Source organism: Trachypithecus francoisi, unplaced genomic scaffold, assembly GCF_009764315.1.
Source record: "Trachypithecus francoisi isolate TF-2019V2 unplaced genomic scaffold, Tfra_2.0 Lachesis_group2, whole genome shotgun sequence".
Classification (NCBI taxonomy): domain Eukaryota; kingdom Metazoa; phylum Chordata; class Mammalia; order Primates; family Cercopithecidae; genus Trachypithecus; species Trachypithecus francoisi.
Genome location: NW_022681465.1, coordinates 109,638,122 through 109,656,263, shown reverse-complemented (window position 1 = coordinate 109,656,263; position 18,142 = coordinate 109,638,122). Strand labels below are relative to the sequence as shown.

Genomic DNA, 18,142 nt, shown 5'->3' with positions numbered 1-18,142 from the left:
TTATACTTTGATAAGCTTCTTGAGATAGGAAATGAATCCCTCCATTCTACTCCTCAAAGCGTAGGCCCAAATAATAGCAAATGATCACTAAACTGCCTTTCACAGAAGTTAGGCCAGCTGGTTTCAGGGCTTTGGTTGTGCTGAGTGGGCTCTGCACATTTGGGCCTGAGCGGAATTGCTCCTGATCCCACAGGGAGGGTTGAAATACCACTAAAAGCCTCCCTCTCTGCTGTTCCCCCATGCTGGCAGCTTCTCCTTCAAATAAATCTTGAACAAATAATTAAATAATGCCGTTTGGCAGCAAAAGCCAAAATTGACAAATGGGATCTCATTAAACTAAAGAGCTTTTGCACAGCAAAAGAAACTACCATCAGAGTGAACAGGCAACCTACAGAATGGGAGAAAATTTTTGCAACCTACTCATCTGACAAAGGGCTAATATCCAGAATCTACAAAGAACTCAAACAAATATACAAGAAAAAAACAAACAACCCCATCAAAAAGTGGGGAAAGGATATGAACAGACATTTCTCAAAAGAAGACATCCATACAGCCAACAGACACATGAAAAAATGCTTGTCATCACTTGCCATCAGAGAAATGCAAATCAAAACCACAATGAGATACCATCTCACACCAGTTAGAATGGCAATCATTAAGAAGTCAGGAAACAATAGATGTTGGAGAGGATGTGGAGAAATAGGAACACTTTTACACTGTTGGTGGGATTGTAAACTAGTTCAACCATTATGGAAAACAGTATGGCGATTCCTCAAGGATCTAGAACTAGATGTACCATATGACCCAGCCATCCCACTACTGGGTATATACCCAAAGGATTATAAATTACTCTACTACAAAGACACATGCACACGTATGTTTATTGCGGCACTATTCACAATAGCAAAGACTTGGAATCAACCCAAATGTCCATCTGTGACAGACTGGATTAAGAAAATGTGGCACATATACACCATGGAATACTATGCAGCCATCAAAAAGGATGAGTTTGCGTCCTTTGTAGGGACATGGATGCAGCTGGAAACCATCATTCTTAGCAAACTATCACAAGAAGAGAAAACCAAACACCGCATGTTCTCACTCATAGGTGGGAACTGAACAATGAGATCACTTGGACTGGGGAAGGGGAACATCACACACTGGGGCCTATCATGGGGAGGGGGGAGGAGGGAGGGATTGCATTGGGGAGTTATACATGATATAAACGTTATGCACATGTACCCTAGAACTTAAAGTATAATAAAAAATAAAAAAAGAAAAAAAAAAATAAAAAAATAAATAATGCCGTTTGGAGGGAAAGCTGCATTGTTAGCTGTTGGTGAGCATGGGTACGCATGTGTGCTAGTCCACCCTGATGGTGTGCAGGCCTCCATGAGGCTGACTCTACCTGCAGTCTGCAGGAAGGGCAAGAAGCTGACTGGCTGCTGTGTGGAAAAATCACCAGTGTTGGTGGAGACATTCTTTTAGAAGCTCATCTGTGGCCCTGCCTGTAATCACAGTGACTTTTAGGACAAGAGGAGGATTGTGCTTCAAGACCCTGCCTCTTTTCAGAACTCTAGCCCTTGGATGTGTGTGGGGGCAGGCTGGAGGAAGGAGGCCTCCAGGCCATTCCTTCCCTGCTGAAAGGAGAGTTAAAAGAGGTCTAAAATTCATCATCTTAGATCCTGGAGCAGTGTTCCACTTTTTCCAGTATTCTACCCTGACTCTGTAAACTCCCATTTGCCCTCATCTCAGGGGATGAAACAGGTTCTTATGGGTTAATTGAAGCATAATGATCTCTCTTGACAAACCAAATTATGTTTTTTTTAAAAAATAAAACTGTGATTGGATTAAATATCAAAAACTATATTATTCATACATTTACGTTTTATATTAATTAAAGGTTAACTTTTATGATTTTGTTTCAAGAACAATAACATTGTTTTCAGTAATATAAATGGATACTCATCTGTTGATAGTGAATATCAAGTTTAGACTTTAACAAAATATGGCAGTACTTTCCCAACAGGCCATCTTTAAATGTAGGCCATGTCAGAGGCTTAAATCACTTTACACGACTTGTCAGCTCAGCTATGGCATCCTGACCACAAAGGGCAAATCTTTTTAGGTTTTGGAAAGGAACTCTTTGAGTCTGATCTAGATCGAATCATGGAACACATTGAAGCTGCCATGGAAATGGTTCCTGTCTTGAAAAAGGCTGACATCATCAATGTCGTCAACGGTCCTATCACGTATTCTCCTGACATTCTGCCTATGGTAGGGCCCCATCAGGGAGTCAGCAACTACTGGGTGGCTATAGGCTTTGGGTAAGTATCTTCATGTAATTCAACATTTATTGTAGAATCACTTATTTTAGCTAAATCTAGTTCCATATTCTCAGGATGCAAAAGGGAAATGTGGGAGGCTGAGAGAGAAACAGAGAGATACCCAGAGAGTTTTTTCCCTTTCATGACCAAGGACTCATACAATGAATAAAAAGTACTGGTTCAATCACTTGTATATGTTTTAAAGAAGGGCAATTATTTCCTGGAATACAGAAGGGCAATAATTTCCTGGAGCTTTCTCTTTTTTTTTGAGATGGAGTTTTTCTCTCATTGTCCAGGTTGGAGTACAGTGGTATGATCTTGGCTCACTGCGACTTCTGCTTCCCAGGTTCAAGCAATTCTCCTGCCTCAGCCTCCTCAGTAGCTGGGATTACAGGCATCCAGCATCACGCCTGCTAACTTTTTGCATTTTTTTAGTAGAGACAGGGTTTCACCATGTTGCCCAGGCTGGTCTCGAACTCCTGACCTCAGGTGATCTGCCTGCCTCAGCCTCCCAAAGTGCTGGGATTACAGGTGTGAGCCACCATGCCCAGCCTCCTGGAGCTTTCTCTTTGCGTATTTCCTGCCATTTCTATTAATTGTGTCTCATTTTATGCTGTGTATCTTCAGATAGTCAATTTGCTCCAGTTTTACAAGGATGTTTTCATAACACAATGTGACAAAGATAATTCAAAATATCAAATGTATAATATATCTGCTGCATTTTTCACCATAATTCATGTTTGTCCGACATGATTTGTTGCTTTATAATTCTTCAGGTTTCTTCCCATTTATGACTCCATTGCCTCTTTGGTGTTTCATTTCTGATATTTGTTCCATTAATTTGGTGAATATTGATGTCAAGCCCACTCAACTATCATATCACAGCTTCTAATATTCTATTTTTCTTCCCCATTTTATTTGGCCATTTATTCTACTAATATTTAATAACTGCTAGCTCTGTGCCAGGCCTAGGGCTAGGCATTGGAACACAGCTGACAACAAGGCAGTAAGGTCTGACCAGAGCTGGAAGACTGACTGAGGCATAGCTCTTCTGATCCAGTAGAGAGGCTGGGGTCTCCACTAAGGTAGGAGCAGTGAAGACAGAGATGGGAGATAAAATTATCTAGATTTGGTGATCAATTCCATAAGATATTGAAGGGAAAGAGACAAATGGCAAATGATGGCAACCTTTCTAACTTGACCACTGTCTATATGTTAGAGCCATGGAGAGAGAGCCAAGAAAATAATGAGTTCCATTTTTGATGGGTTGGGCTTGAAGTGTTAAGTTCAGGTACATGGGACATCCAGAGGGAGAAAGTCAGATGGAGATTTGGGATGGGGAGTTATAATGTAATTGAGGGCTTATATGATCACTTATAGAGTCCATATGCAGGCATGTGGAAGTAGGAGTGCTTCTCCTGCACATTACTCATATATCTTCTTTGGAGAAATGTCTATTCATATCCTTTGCCATTTTCATAATTGGTTAATTTGTCTTTTTATTGTTTCGTTGTGGAAGTCCTTTATATATTCTAGATACAAGAACCTTATCAGGTACATGATTTGCAGAACTTTTCTCCCGTTCTGTGGGTTGTTTTTTTACTTTCCTGATGGTGTCCAATGAAATACAAAAGTTTTTAATTTTGATGAAGTCCAGAATGCATATTTTTTCTTGGTTCACATGTACTTTTGGTGTCATATACAAGTAACCATTGTCTAATCCAAGTTCGTGAAGATTTAAACCTATGTTTTCTTCTAAGAGTTTTATAGTTTTAGCTTTTGCATTTAGGTCTGTGAGCAGTTTTGAGTTAATTCTTGTATATGACATGAGGTAGGTGTCCAACTTCAGTCTTTTCATATGTATAGCCAGTTGTCCCAGTACTATTCATTGAAAAGACTATTCTGTCCTCATTGAATTATGCTGGCATCTGTAATGTCTTTTTTCTGATTCCTTTTCTCATACCAAACATGTGGTACTTTCCAACACCAACAACCAATTCTCCAATTCTCCAGTATTAACTGGGTGTCCAACAATTCCATTTCAATTCTGACACCAACTCCTAGAATTAACATAGACCCCACAGATTATGGGATCTGTTCCACAAGACCGCTCTTACTTCAGACACCAGTCTCAAGTATTGGGAGACACCCATACTTCTGACCAGCTGGGTGTTCCCACAACCCTCTCCTCAGATTTGATAATTTTCTAGAACCAATCACAGAACTCAGGAAAATACTTATGTTTACTCTTTTATTATAAAGGATACAGCTCAGGAGTAGCCAAATGGAAGAGATACATAGAGCAAAATGTGAGTGGTTAGAGGTGGGCCGTGCAGTGCCCCCAGGCCCTTTCCAGGCGCCTTTCTAGCCCATCACTGTGTTCACCAACCCAGAAGCTCTCTGAACCCCATGTCTAGGTCTTTATGGCAGTTTCATTGTGTAGGCATGATTGATTAAATTATTATTGGTGACTGAACTCAATATCCCTTCTCCACTCCCTGGAGGTTGGAGTAGGGAGTGAGACTGAAAGTTCTAAATCTCTAATCATGTGGTTTTCTCGCAACCAGCCCCCAACCTGAAGCTACCTAGGGCTGCTGTCCTCTCTCCACAAGAGCTATCTCATTAACATTAAAAAAATAGTAAATCTCAAATGTTTTATGAACCCTGTGTCAGGAACTAGGGACAAAGACCAAATATTTAATTTTTATTATACCACAGCATCTTTATAAGAAATAAATTGACCATAGATGTATGGGTTGATTTCTAGACTCTCAATTCTGCTCCTTCATCTGTGTCTGTTCTTATGTGACTACTACACTGTCTTTTATTTATTTATTTATTTATTTATTTATTTATTTATTTATTTTTGAGACAGAGTCTTGCTCTGCTGCCCAGGTAATGGCACAATCTTGTCTCACTGCAACCTCCACCTCTCAGATTCAAGCAATTCTCCTGGTTCAGCCTCCCAAATCGCTGGGATTACAAGCACGTATTACCATACATGGCTAATTTTTGTATTTTCAGTAGAGATGGGGTTTTGCCATGTTGGCCAGGCTGGTCTCAAACTCCTGACCTCAAGTGATCCACCTACCTCGGCCCCGCAAAATGCTGGGATTTCAGGCATCAGCCACCACACCCAGCTGACCCTCTCTTAATTACTGTTACTAGAAGTTACTAGCTTTGTAGTAATTTCTGAAATCAGGAAGTGTGAATCCCTCAACTTCGTTCTTTTTCAAGATTGCTTTGGCTGGAAGTCCCATAAATTTTAGGACCAGTTTGTCAATTTATGCAAAGAAGCCAGCTGAGATTTTGATAGAGACTGCATTGAATCTGTAGATCAATTTGGGGACTATTGACATCTGAACAATGTTAAGTATTCTGATCCATGAACATGAAATGTCTTTCCATTTACTTAGATCTTTTAAAATTTCTTTAAACAATGCTTTGTAGTTTTCAGAGTAAAAGTTTTGCATGTCTTTTGTTAAATTTATTCCTAAGTATTTTATTCTCTTTGATATTCCAATTGAATTTTAGTATTAAATAATAGAAAATTGAAGATCATTGACTGTAAGGCATATTCTGAGCAGATAGAGTCACTGATCTCATGTGGAACACCTATTAACTAATTGCTAAGGAAAGTAGAAAATTGCTTCCTCTATAACAAGTTACTTATAACCTAGAAATCATATCTGTTTGCATGTGACTGATGTCAGACTCCTCTCCTGATTGCTCTGGCTAATTTTCTCAGGTCATGGATACTGGGAGGTGGGAGGAGAAGATAACAGGTGGGAATGGGGGTGGGCAAAGTGCCTCCCTGTCTTTGACAGGTTTGGTCTAAACAAAAAGTTTAGAAAAGTTGAGCTTTCTAAGATATTTCTTATGTAATATAATGGAATACCCCCATTAGCTGCCCCTCCTGGCTTATATCAGTACACTTATTCCATGGCTCTGGAGGCCAGTGGTTCCCATACCTGGGTGAGGAGCAGAATAATCTGAGGAACACGTTAAAAAGCAGAGTCTTGACCATGTGGTTAGTCACATGCACGTTTTTTATCTCCTATACCTCTCATCTGTGAAATTCCTATTATTTGTCACTAGAACCCATGTGGCTTAGTCTGCTTGGGCTGCCATAACAAAGTACCAGAGACTGGGTGATTTAAACAACAGAAATTTACTTTCTCACAATTCCAGAGGCTGGAGGTCTGGGACCTCATGTTCTGGAGGCTGGAGGTCTGAGATCAGGGACTCTGCTATCATGGCAGAGTTCTGGTGAGGGCTCTCTTTCTGGCTTGCAGATGGCCACCTTCTGGCTATGTGCTCATGTGGCTTTTTCTTGGTGGGTGTGTGTGTGTGTGTGGAGAGAGAGCAAGCTCTCTGGTGTCTCTTCATAGAAGGACACTAATCCTATCATGAGGGCCCCACCCTCATGACCTCATTTAACTCTAAGTACTTCCCAAAGGCCTCATCTCTAAATATCATTACATTGGGGATTAGGGCTTCAACAGATGCATTATGGGAGGACACAAACATTCCGTCTATAGCGCCATGAAAGATGTGTTGAATCAAAACAAGCAAACAAACAGATTTCCAGATACTACTCCTGTAGATTCTGATTTAGTGGTCTGGAGAGGGGGCCCAGGAATCTGTATTTTATTGTAGTATTATCTCTGATTCTTGGTACAGTCAGTTCAGGGAAGTAGGTGTTTGCAAACTGCTTACATATGTGCCAGTGCCCATTTACCTTACTCACAGAATATCCTCAGCCAGAGCTATCTTACTTTGGACATTTGTTTACTCACAATTCCAACAAGTTTTTCTGCTTCTAGGTGACTAACACAGTGCCCAAAAAATGTCTTATGAATTGTATTTAATTGAATCTGATTTTCTTGGGTTAGAACAGATTATAAACAGCAAAGTTAAAGAGGGGAGAGTGCTGTAAGATGCAACATCCAGTCATTTAACAGAGTTATAAAAACCAGATACAAACACTCAAAAAGCATAGCAGCCTAGGGCCATGGAGAAGAATCTGGAATTCTGCAGATTAATGCTAGAGACAGAAGAAGAACCTAACTGTCCTCTCCTCTTTAAGTTCCCTTCTACTTTCACTTCACACGTTACTTCCTTATTAAAATCCTTTCAACTGGTCATACAAGGGCCCAATAGCCACCATGTATTCCTTGCCCACTATGTGCTGTGCAGTGTACTAAGTGCTTTTAAATACCTTGGCAATTAATTCTCCGCCAGCACCATAAAGAAAGTGTGCACGGAAGAATAAAGCGCAGGGTGGTTACATAACTTGCCCAAGGTCACCCAGCTAACAGTGGCAGAACAAGAATCATACCCAGATCTTTTCCCCATGCTTTTATACTTGTAGCTACTGAGCCAGGGATTCTCCAGAGATGTTTTCTATCTTCCTAAGATGATACTTTAAAATCATGAACATGATGTGGAAAATAAAGGGGTTTTGACATCAGAAAAGGGATCCGTTTTACATTGGCCATGTGTAGTTCACGTAAAACTTGTTAATGGTTGGATAACTTGTTTGTAAAATATTTACTTTTCAGAAATAAATTAGATTTGATTCAGGATTCCCCTCCACCCTACTCCCACCCAAATAACAGCGCTCTGCCCATTTATTTGCTCATGGGCATGGTTGAAAGGGAAAGAACATGATGGTATAGCAGCCAGGCCATAGAAAATCAAGCACCCCTGGCTCTTCCCTGGGAGTCTGTCAAAAATATAGACAGTGCTGTATCTGAGTGTGTGTCCTGGCTGAACAAAGATTGAGAACCACTGAAGACAGAAAAGTCCAATAACAAGGAGCATGTGCTCCAGGGTCAGATAAGTGAATTTGTATCCTGCATCTACTTTTTACTGCTGTGTTACTTTATTTAGCCTCTGTGTGGGGGGCTTATCTTTCTCCTTAAAATAAATTGCTAAAGCATAAATCAGCTTCTACGTGTTAGATGGAAACTCTGCCTGGTAAATGGGAGGCACTCAGTGTTGGTAGAACTTCATAAGCCTTCAAGTCTTGTCAACAATATAGCTCTCAAAAATGGTACCTGTTCTATATGGACATTGCGCCTGGTTAAGTGAATGTGCTAACTTTAATAAACATTTTAAGCATATATTTAATAATTTTTCTTGCTTTCTTAAAATTTAGAGAGGTTGTTTGTGGATAATTTGGATGCCTCATGTCTATTAAACTGCCCAAAGGAATGTAAATTGCTGTTTTTTTTATTCTCTTTGAGAAAGTCTTCTATAAAATGTAGGCACTCATTCTTATGAAAGCAAAACAGGTGTCTTGTTGTGGGAAAAGTTAACATTTTCAGTGTTTGCTAAAGTTCCTCCCATGCTCTTAGAAGCTGTGGTTCTGGCTAAGTTGTTGTTGTTTGGGATACTAGCATTTCTGTGTCTTGATGTCTCCTTGTGTATCCCCTTTTCTTGGTTCTCTCCCCTTGACTCTCTGCTCATTCAGTTCCTTGGAAGCTCCTGACTTAAACCACAGATGAACCCACGGTAGAGGCCTTCATTAAACAAGAGTGAGTGGGTAGAACTATACATGGCCAATGTAAAACTGATCCCTTTTCTGATGTCAAAACCCCTTTATTTTCCACATCATGCTCTTGATTTTAAAGTATCATCTTAGGAAAATAGAAAACAAGCCCATCTTCCCCATCAAGGGGCCTATTAGTTGCAAAATACAAGAGACAGTGTTCCTTTCTACCTCTTTCCACAAGTCCTCAGGTGAGGGCCTCTTTGCATGAATGTTTCTAAGACAATGGCTCAAGTTCCCTGCACAGAGATCATTGTCTAAGGAGGTCAGAACTAACTTGAGTCTGAGAAGAGATGGATGGGACACCACAGTACACACGTTTCTCCCACCGTGTTTCCTACCAGTCAGGATAATCATACCTCAGGAAGGCTGTTAGGGTACCAGACACGTGCCTGTTTGCATCCTGGCTTCAACCCTTAGTTTTCCTAAAGCAAAATTCTTATTAGTTACTAGTCAAGGATCATTGAGCCTTTTCCCCATAAAGAGCTATTTTGTTTGTTGTTGTTGTTTTTTTTGTTTTGTTTTGTTTTGTTTTTTGAGAGAGGGTCTCACTTCATTACCCAGGCCAGAGTGCAGTGGTGTGAACATGGCTCACTGCAGCATCTACCTCCTAGGCTCAAGTTATCCTCCTGCCTCAGCCACCTGTGTACCTTGTGCCACCATGCCCAGATAATTTTTAAATTTTATTGTAGAGATGAGTTCTCACTTTGTTGGCCAGGCTGGTCTCAAACTCCTAGTCTCAAACGATCTTTCCAAAGTGCTGGGATTACAGGTGTGAGCTACTGTGCCCTGCCCAATAAGGAGCTATTTTGCAGGTGTACCTCTCTTGAAACTGTAAATAAACTAGCTATCAAGTCAGGCACATTTAATTTGGATGCCTAAACATGTCACTTTTAAGGAAAAAATTGTTCCATAGAGATTATGTTACTTGTGTGTTCTGATTAGTGCAGAACAATCCAACTTTGAAGCCCTGTAAAATATTTTGAGCATGTTTCATTTGAAAACTACATGTGTTAGTAATGGGTTTTCTATCCCTGTATTTGAAAGATATGGCATAATCCACGCTGGTGGGGTAGGGAAATATCTCAGTGACTGGATCCTGCATGGAGAACCTCCTTTTGATCTGATAGAATTGGATCCAAATCGCTATGGCAAATGGACAACCACCCAGTACACTGAGGCCAAAGCAAGAGAATCATATGGATTCAACAATATTGGTAAGGTACAAATTTACTGTTGTCTACAAAGTGTTGACAGAATTGAATTGTAGCATCTCTGACTTTAGATGGTCTTTATTCTATTCACTGGGACGGCGGTAGTTAGGGACTCCAAAATGCATTGTGCCCCTAAAACATAACAAGGAATGTATATGGATGTATATATTTAACATGTGGAATGCCTTGCTGGTTTTAAATTTTAAATGTATTTTTACTTTAGTCTTTGATGAGTCATATAAATGACAGCTCTGTTTTCTGCATAAATCATTCATATGTATGTATGTATACATGTATGTATGTATGTTTATGCATCTGGATTTTAAGTACTGTATTTCCATACTTGGAATCCCATCAAAGTATCTTGTTTTGGCTATATGTGATTTATAGTACCAATTTTCCTTTTTCAGTTGGTTACCCTAAAGAAGAACGGTTTGCTGGGAGACCCACTCAACGAGTCAGTGGGCTCTACCAAAGGCTGGAGTCTAAGTGTTCCATGGGGTTCCATGCTGGCTGGGAGCAGCCACACTGGTTCTACAAACCGGGCCAGGACACTCAATACAGGTAGGAGAAGGACTTTACCTGCCTGTGGTTCTGACCGAGGGGTGAAACAATGGGACAGCAAAAAGTGCTGATTCCCCCTTACACTCCATTGCTCCACCCTGTTCCAAGGAGCACTGAGCCTTGTCCCACAAAAATTACTCTCTGGCAGTGGTGGCATTAGTCTAGCCCACGGGACACTGGCCCACATCTAGGACTTACGTGGCCCTGCGCGTCCTATAGCCGGCCTTGGCGAAGCCTCTTGGCATTTACCAGAAGCTCAGAGGAACCTTCTGACCCCCTCCAAATTCCCACATGGCTTCAATTGGCTCCTAAAGGTTTGCTGTATTTTAGGATGCTTCGTGGAATCACATCGTGTATAACCACAAAATGTGGTTTGGGATTTTCTGTTCATCCTGAAATCGCTCAAAGCAACTGCATTCTAGAGTGTGTGCACTGAACCATGCAAATTATATGCACAGTTGATAAATTAGGGGAAAAGATCACTTGCATAGCATTCCAGGTTAAGCGAAAACATAAAGTATGCCACTAAAACAGTTCTCTGAGTTCTGATAAAGTACTACCTACCATTGTTGTACTTTGGATTAATAGCGATTATATATTTTTTTCTCAAGAGAATCCACAGACCAAGGGAAAACAAGTTGCAAATTTGGAAGTTATGTTATCCTTATTTTTGAGCCGTCATTTTGCTTTTTACAATAGGTTTTGCTATTTTAAGACTAGATCTAATTGGTAAAAGTATAGCAGAGAACCCGTTGTTGATGAATGAATTTGGGCTTTATAGGCAGCCAATCTAGATTATCTAGTAGCCAAATACTGATCTGGTTTTTCCTAAATGACTCTAATATATCACTTCTACTCTTCACTTACTGCTGATTGGATCTGGCCTAAGTTTCTTCTACCATTTAATAATTAAACTACTAAAAATTCATGTTACAGACACGGCATCCTGCTCTGAAGTTAAAATACCACATTAGAAGTCCACTTCGTAAAGCAGAAAGGACCTTTAGTAATGAGTCAAGAGACCTTTGTTCCAGATCTGGCTCTGTCATTAACTAATGCAAAGGCCTTGGAAATCATTTTGTGCCTTTTCTCTGAAAAATGAAGATTTGGGACCAGATCCTTATGTACCCCAGGTGTGGACCAACAGCATAGGCATCTCCTGGGAGCCTGGGAGAATGTAGACTGTGGGGTCCCACACCATACCTGCTGCTTCAGAATGTGGACTTTAACAAGAGCAAGTGATTTGTATTCCTATTAATGTTTGAGAAGCGCTGAACCAGATAGCTCCACCCCACCCCCCAACCCAGACACTGATATAATTAGGCCCATTTTAAAAAGCTCTCCAGATGATTCTAATATGCATCTAGAATTGAAAACCATCAGACTGGTTGACTTCTAAACTCTCTTCCAGATCTGAGAGCCCATGAATTGTATCTTATTTTCCAGTTAATCAGCACTTTACTCACTGTGAAATGGGTCAAAGGGATAAATGAGTAACTTTAAAAGATTAGATTCCAACATACATGAATGATTGGCAGAACAGAATTTCAGGTTGCATGGTCCCGCCTCCCAGAGTCCCACTCCCCGCTGCCCATAGGATTTTCTAGATGAGTAGGGCTTATTAAAATATTCTATTCTGTAATTTTTGAAAAATGAACGGCAGTTGTTTTATGACATTAAATGTTGTGTTTCAGGCCAAGTTTTCGCCGCACAAACTGGTTTGAGCCTGTGGGCTCAGAGTATAAACAGGTTATGCAAAGAGTAGGGGTAACTGACCTATCACCATTTGGCAAGTTTAACATCAAAGGCCAAGATTCCATCAGACTACTGGACCATCTCTTTGCAAATGTCATTCCAAAGGTAAATAGCCTTGTAGGGATACAAGGTCCAGGATTCTGACCTATTTAATTCTTCATCCTCTCATTTCCCCTGCCCCCTGACCAAACCCACATGTTATTTTAGTTCACCTCATGATTTCTGGATGAACACTAGAACTCTTCAACTGACCAAAAGTATACAAGCTAATTTTCTTTCTTTCTTTTTTTTTTTCTTTTTGAGAGACAGAGTCTTGCTCTGTCACCCAGGCTGGAATGCAGTGGTCTGATCTTGGCTCACTGCAACCTCCTCCTCCCAGGTTCAAGTGATTCTCCTGCCTCAGCTTCCCAAGTAGCTGGGACTATAGGCATGAACCACCAGGCCCAGTTAATTTTTGTATTTTTTAGTACAGACAGGGTTTCACTATATGTTGGCCAGGCTGGTCTTGAACTCCTGACCTCAGGTGATCCACCCACCTCAGCCTCCCAAAGTGCTGGGATTACAGGCATGAACCATCATGCCTGGCCTACAAGCTAATTTTCAAATTTAAATTTTTGTTGAGTGAATTCTCATCCAAGGACCTTATGACTTTGCTTAATTGTTTTGATGGTAACTTAAAATTGAATTCTGCAATTAAATGAAGAATAGCTTTTAAATGACAAAGAGTTTTAAATGATTGTTTAAATGGAGAACTTCAAATTACTGTTGGGTTTAGGTTTACAGATAATTCATACAACTGACACGAATGGTAAGAGTCAGATAGTTTTCATTCCTAACACCCACATTGTTATTTAAATAGGTGTTAAAAGGATGCATGTGATTTTTAGTTCATCCTAAGGTAATTTTAAATTTTTTTATGTAGGTGGGTTTTACAAATATAAGTCACATGTTAACACCCAAAGGTCGAGTGTATGCTGAGTTGACTGTTTCTCACCAGTCTCCTGGGGAGTTTCTTTTAATTACTGGCTCTGGATCAGAACTTCATGATCTTAGGTAAGTGCACACCTAGTAGGAAAATTTTGTACACATTATATATTGACTCAGTCTTACATTGAATTTTTCTTTTTACCAGTACTCGAAAGTACAACTTTATTTCTTCTTAAACCTGATGGTTTCAAATAAACTTTATGTTTTTTATACGAAAATATTAGAAGTGAGGACCTCTGCCCCTCCCAAAGGTAATTCATCCATAGGTTACTGGTTCTAATAATATTAATTCCATTTATTAGGCATCATCAATGTGCCAGAACCTTTTTTAGACATTACCTTTATAAATTCTCTTAATATATTGCAAGATTTAAATGATTCCCATGGTCAGATGAGGAAACCGAGGTTTGGGTTAAGGGAACTTATTCACCCGAGCTTTTTGATTCTGATGTCCACATTCGGTCCACTTCTGTAAGCTGTCTTCCTAAATTATCTTTGTCCTTTGTGATGCTTTGTGCTTTCTGGCCCACAGCTAGATCTAAGTTGCTGACCTGCCAAGTCCAATGTTTACATGAATCTTTATTCTACTATAAAGTCTTTAGTCTAATATTCCGAAAACATTTGGAATATTATTGTTTAATAAATGTCTTACTCTGACAGATTCTCGCCTTAGTTGTAAAGTGATGCAAATTATATGCTCCAATCCAAGAAGTACTGGGGCCATCTTAATAGCTTAGCTTTGTGTAAATCTAGATGAACATTTTGTGATATACTTAGACAGCTCAAGGACTGCTCAATAAATTAGAAACCAGCCCTAGAGCTGGGTCCCAATAACTCATCAAGCCATAGAAATTGAAACTAGAGTTTCTGTCTTTTCCTTGTGATTGTCAGAGCAATTACGTGTCCTGTGGCAGGCACATTATTATCCCTTAGCAACATGAGTATACCTTCTGTGTACAGGTATTGGAGAAAATTTGGGTTTAAATTAATTTTTGAATCATTAGTTTAAATGCAAAAGGGCTGTGTCACTATTTAAAAGAATTGTGCAACAGAGCTCATTAAATTGAAGGATCCTTCTGTACTGTGAAAAATTACCACCCAAATTTATAAGTGGGTGATTTAAAGAGAATCACTTAACATCTCAGGGGCTCAGTTTCCTCAACTTTAAAAAATCAGTGTGATTTCATGAAATGACACTCTGGGGACTTTCTGATAACTCTAGACACAAAGCATGTCTTCAGAGAAATAATTTGTTACCAAAGTACATTATTCAAGCAATATTTAACACCATGTTCATGACTGAAACACAGATGGATTGAAGAAGAAGCAGTCAAAGGTGGATATGATGTTGAAATTAAAAACATAACCGATGAGCTTGGAGTCCTTGGAGTTGCTGGGCCACAGGCAAGAAAGGTCCTTCAGAAACTGACCTCTGAAGATCTTAGTGATGATGTTTTCAAGTTTCTTCAAACCAAGTCCTTAAAGGTTTCCAACATTCCTGTCACTGCTATTAGGATATCTTATACTGGTAAGATTGGAAAACAACCTGGAGTAAGTCTCTGAAATTTAAAAGGTCAATTTAAATTTTAAAATTAAAAGGTCATGTCACCAGAAATGTGTGGGTGTGTACACATGTGCACACTCACACTCACTTTTGTCCATGCGACTTTGGAGGAAGGTTTTTGTTCTGCCCAGCTCTTATGTCAAGTCTGTCTATTCACTCCTCATCTTGAAAGTGGTTCCACAGATTTCTAGTTGTTGCTCCAGTCCCACAGCTGCCTACCATTTGGAAGGACAGATAAAAAAGTGGGGGCCGGGTGCTGTGGCTCACACCTGTAATCCCAGCACTTTGGCAGGCTGAGGCAGGCGGATCACCTGCGGTCAAGAGTTCAAGACCAGCCTGACCAACATGGGGAAACCCCATCTCTACTAAAAACACACAAAATTAGCGGGGTGTGGTGGCGCATGCCTGTAATCCCAGCTACTTTGGAGGCTGAGGCAGGAGAATTGCTTGAACTCAGAAGGCGGAGGTTGTATGAGCCAAGATGGCACCACTGCACTCTAGCCTGGGCAACAAGAGTGAAACTCCATCTCAAAAAAAAAAAAAAAAAAAAAGGTGGGGAAGAGGATTGGCTGAAATAGTCAGGCCAGCCAACTCTATCTGCAAACATTCAAGATGGTCTCCTGGAGCTAGAATCTCCCATAGAGACCATTTTGAATGTATCAGGTACCTCTCCTAGAGCACTGCCAACAATCCGTCTTTCGTTCCAGACTGTAAGTTCACTGGGAAGTCTTCATCTAGCACCTAACCTTGTACATGGTAGGTATTTGATACAGAGATGAATGAATACTCTTCAGTTCCCCAGTGGTGCTCTGGGCTCCCTTCTAAGTTTTTCTAGAACTCCTTGTCTCTCACAGGAGTACTGCATGTCCAAGCATTCATTCAATTATATGTTGCTCCTATTCTATGGTATCCCATAAAAACACCTTACCACGAGCCTTCCACCTTGGGAAATGAGAACACAAATTGAAGACCATGGCTCTTCCCTGGGCTGCTGCTATACCTTTTCCCTGCCCTTCTTCCACCCAACCTTGGCAAATTCTAAAATAAAAAATGAGCAGGGCTGGATGCAGTGGCTCACACCTGTAATCCCAGCACTTTGGGAGGCTAAAGTAGGGGGATTGATTGATTGTCCCAGGAGTTCAGGACCAGCCTGGGCAACATAGTGAGACCCTGTCTCAACAACAACAACAAAACAAGACAAAAACAAAACAAGAACAAGAAAAATAAGCAGGATTTTTTGGGTTAAATTTCACTTCTTTTGATTTTTGCCTACAGCCCTATTGGTGAATGAAATGACTAGGGAAGAAGTGGGAGGGGAGAAGTCCGAGAGTGTGGCTTTCTCACTATGAGGATAACTTGAATAATTCTTAGTTGACTATATTTTTAAGCTTGTGATTTTTGGGCAAGGGATTGGTTTAAACCTTGAACTCGTTGCCTTGATAAACTGTGCCATGCTAACTATTCACCTCACGTCATTGTCCCGGAAAACAGTCAAGCCTCATTAAAAAGCTGGGGTCCAGGGTGGAGAAAAATTCCTGCATTACAGTCTTTCTGTGTCATGACAAGAGGTGTCCTGCATACCACCACCTACATGGGAGCCAGGATCGGCACGAATGCATCTGTGATATGGTGGGTTTCTTTGCAGTGGGGTCTTGTAACTTTTTGTGAGCTGGTCTTTTTAGAGACTGACAATGCCTATGTTGCTTAAGTGGAATTTCTCCTGCTTTTATGTGTTCTAGCTAATGCACATTAGATCTAGTGATCATTGTTCTTGCTGTGCTGCGGCACCTGTGGGTTTATTTCAGGTGAGCTGGGTTGGGAGCTCTACCACAGAAGAGAAGATTCTGTAGCGCTGTATGACGCTATCATGAATGCAGGCCAGGAGGAGGAAATCGACAATTTTGGAACCTATGCCATGAATGCCTTACGCCTGGAGAAAGCCTTCAGAGCCTGGGGGTCAGAGGTTTGAGATGCTAGCATCTTTATTAATATTTTATGTTTATTTATATCATTTTTATATAAGGACTGGTTTGAACTGCAATAACATTGGTTTTGGCTGTAAGAGAAATGACATATCATTAGATAACTTTATTTCATTAGGGAAAGAGGTTTTTCTCCTTAATTTCTCAAGTGAAATTTCAGTGGAATTCTGACATCATGTTTATTCTGCCTTAATTCATCCTAGCTGGCTGAGAGCCTTAGACAATCTGTCTTGGACTGTGGGGAGCCTGCCTGCCTCGTGGCATTAGAGTAACACTTTTCAAAGTCTCTCCTCCTCTGTCATTTTGCCCGTCTTCATTTTCTTCTTATCTTGTACCTTTTGGTGAATTAACACTCCTTTCCGAGGGGCAGGGGTGATGGTCCAGAATGTGGTGGTCCAGCCTTCCGCCACCATTAATAATGGTTATTAAGAGTTTCTATTTGTATGACCGGGCGCGGTGGCTCACGCCTGTAATCCCAGCTCTTTGGGAGGCCGAGGTGAGAGGATCACAAGGCCAGGAGTTCGAGACCAGCCTGGCCAATACAGTGAAACCCTGTCTCTACTCAAAACACAAAAATTAGCTGGGTGTGGTGGTGCACGCCTGTGGTCCCAGCTGCTCGGGAGGCTGAGGCAGGAGAATTGCTTGACCCCAGGAGGCAGAGGTTGCAGTGAGCCGAGATTGCATCACTGCACTCCAGTGTGGGTGGCAGAGTGAGACTCCGTCTCAAAAAAAAAAGGGGGGTTTCTATTTGTATAGTGCTTTAACCATTTACATATTTTCATATGCATGATTTCATTTTCCTTCTCAACTCTCCATTACCTCTATTTTACACATAATAACACTGAGACTTAGAGAACCAGATTACCTAGTAAGTAGCCAACCTGTGATTTAAACTCTGTTCTCCTACTTTATTTCCAATATGGCAGGTTATCTCTGGACCCATTCACTATTTCAGAGTTACTAGTTGTTTCTTTGGAAGACACTGAGGTTTTAGGCCTGAAAGGTAAGATAAGGGATAGTGGTAAAAGATGGACTCAGAGTGGGGACTCTTGGGTTTGAATTTTTCCTCCACCACGCACCAGCTATCTGGCCTAACCCTCCAGAACTTCTGTTTGCTTTTCTAAGAAATGGATTTTTTATGCTACAGAATTCTCACAGATAGTAGAGAGAGTCTCGGAAGTGCCAAGCACATA

General features: G+C 40.6%; 1 protein-coding gene across 1 annotated transcript in view; it reads left to right on the top strand.

Moving 5' to 3' along the window:
* Nucleotides 1-18,142, top strand: part of DMGDH (dimethylglycine dehydrogenase) — a 71,345-nt gene that overhangs the window by 25,382 nt on the left and 27,821 nt on the right. The window contains 7 exon segments of the mRNA XM_033179953.1: nt 2,129-2,327; nt 9,931-10,100; nt 10,508-10,661; nt 12,356-12,521; nt 13,339-13,469; nt 14,714-14,931; nt 16,773-16,930. Of these exon segments, the coding sequence (XP_033035844.1) occupies nt 2,129-2,327; nt 9,931-10,100; nt 10,508-10,661; nt 12,356-12,521; nt 13,339-13,469; nt 14,714-14,931; nt 16,773-16,930 (1,196 nt within the window).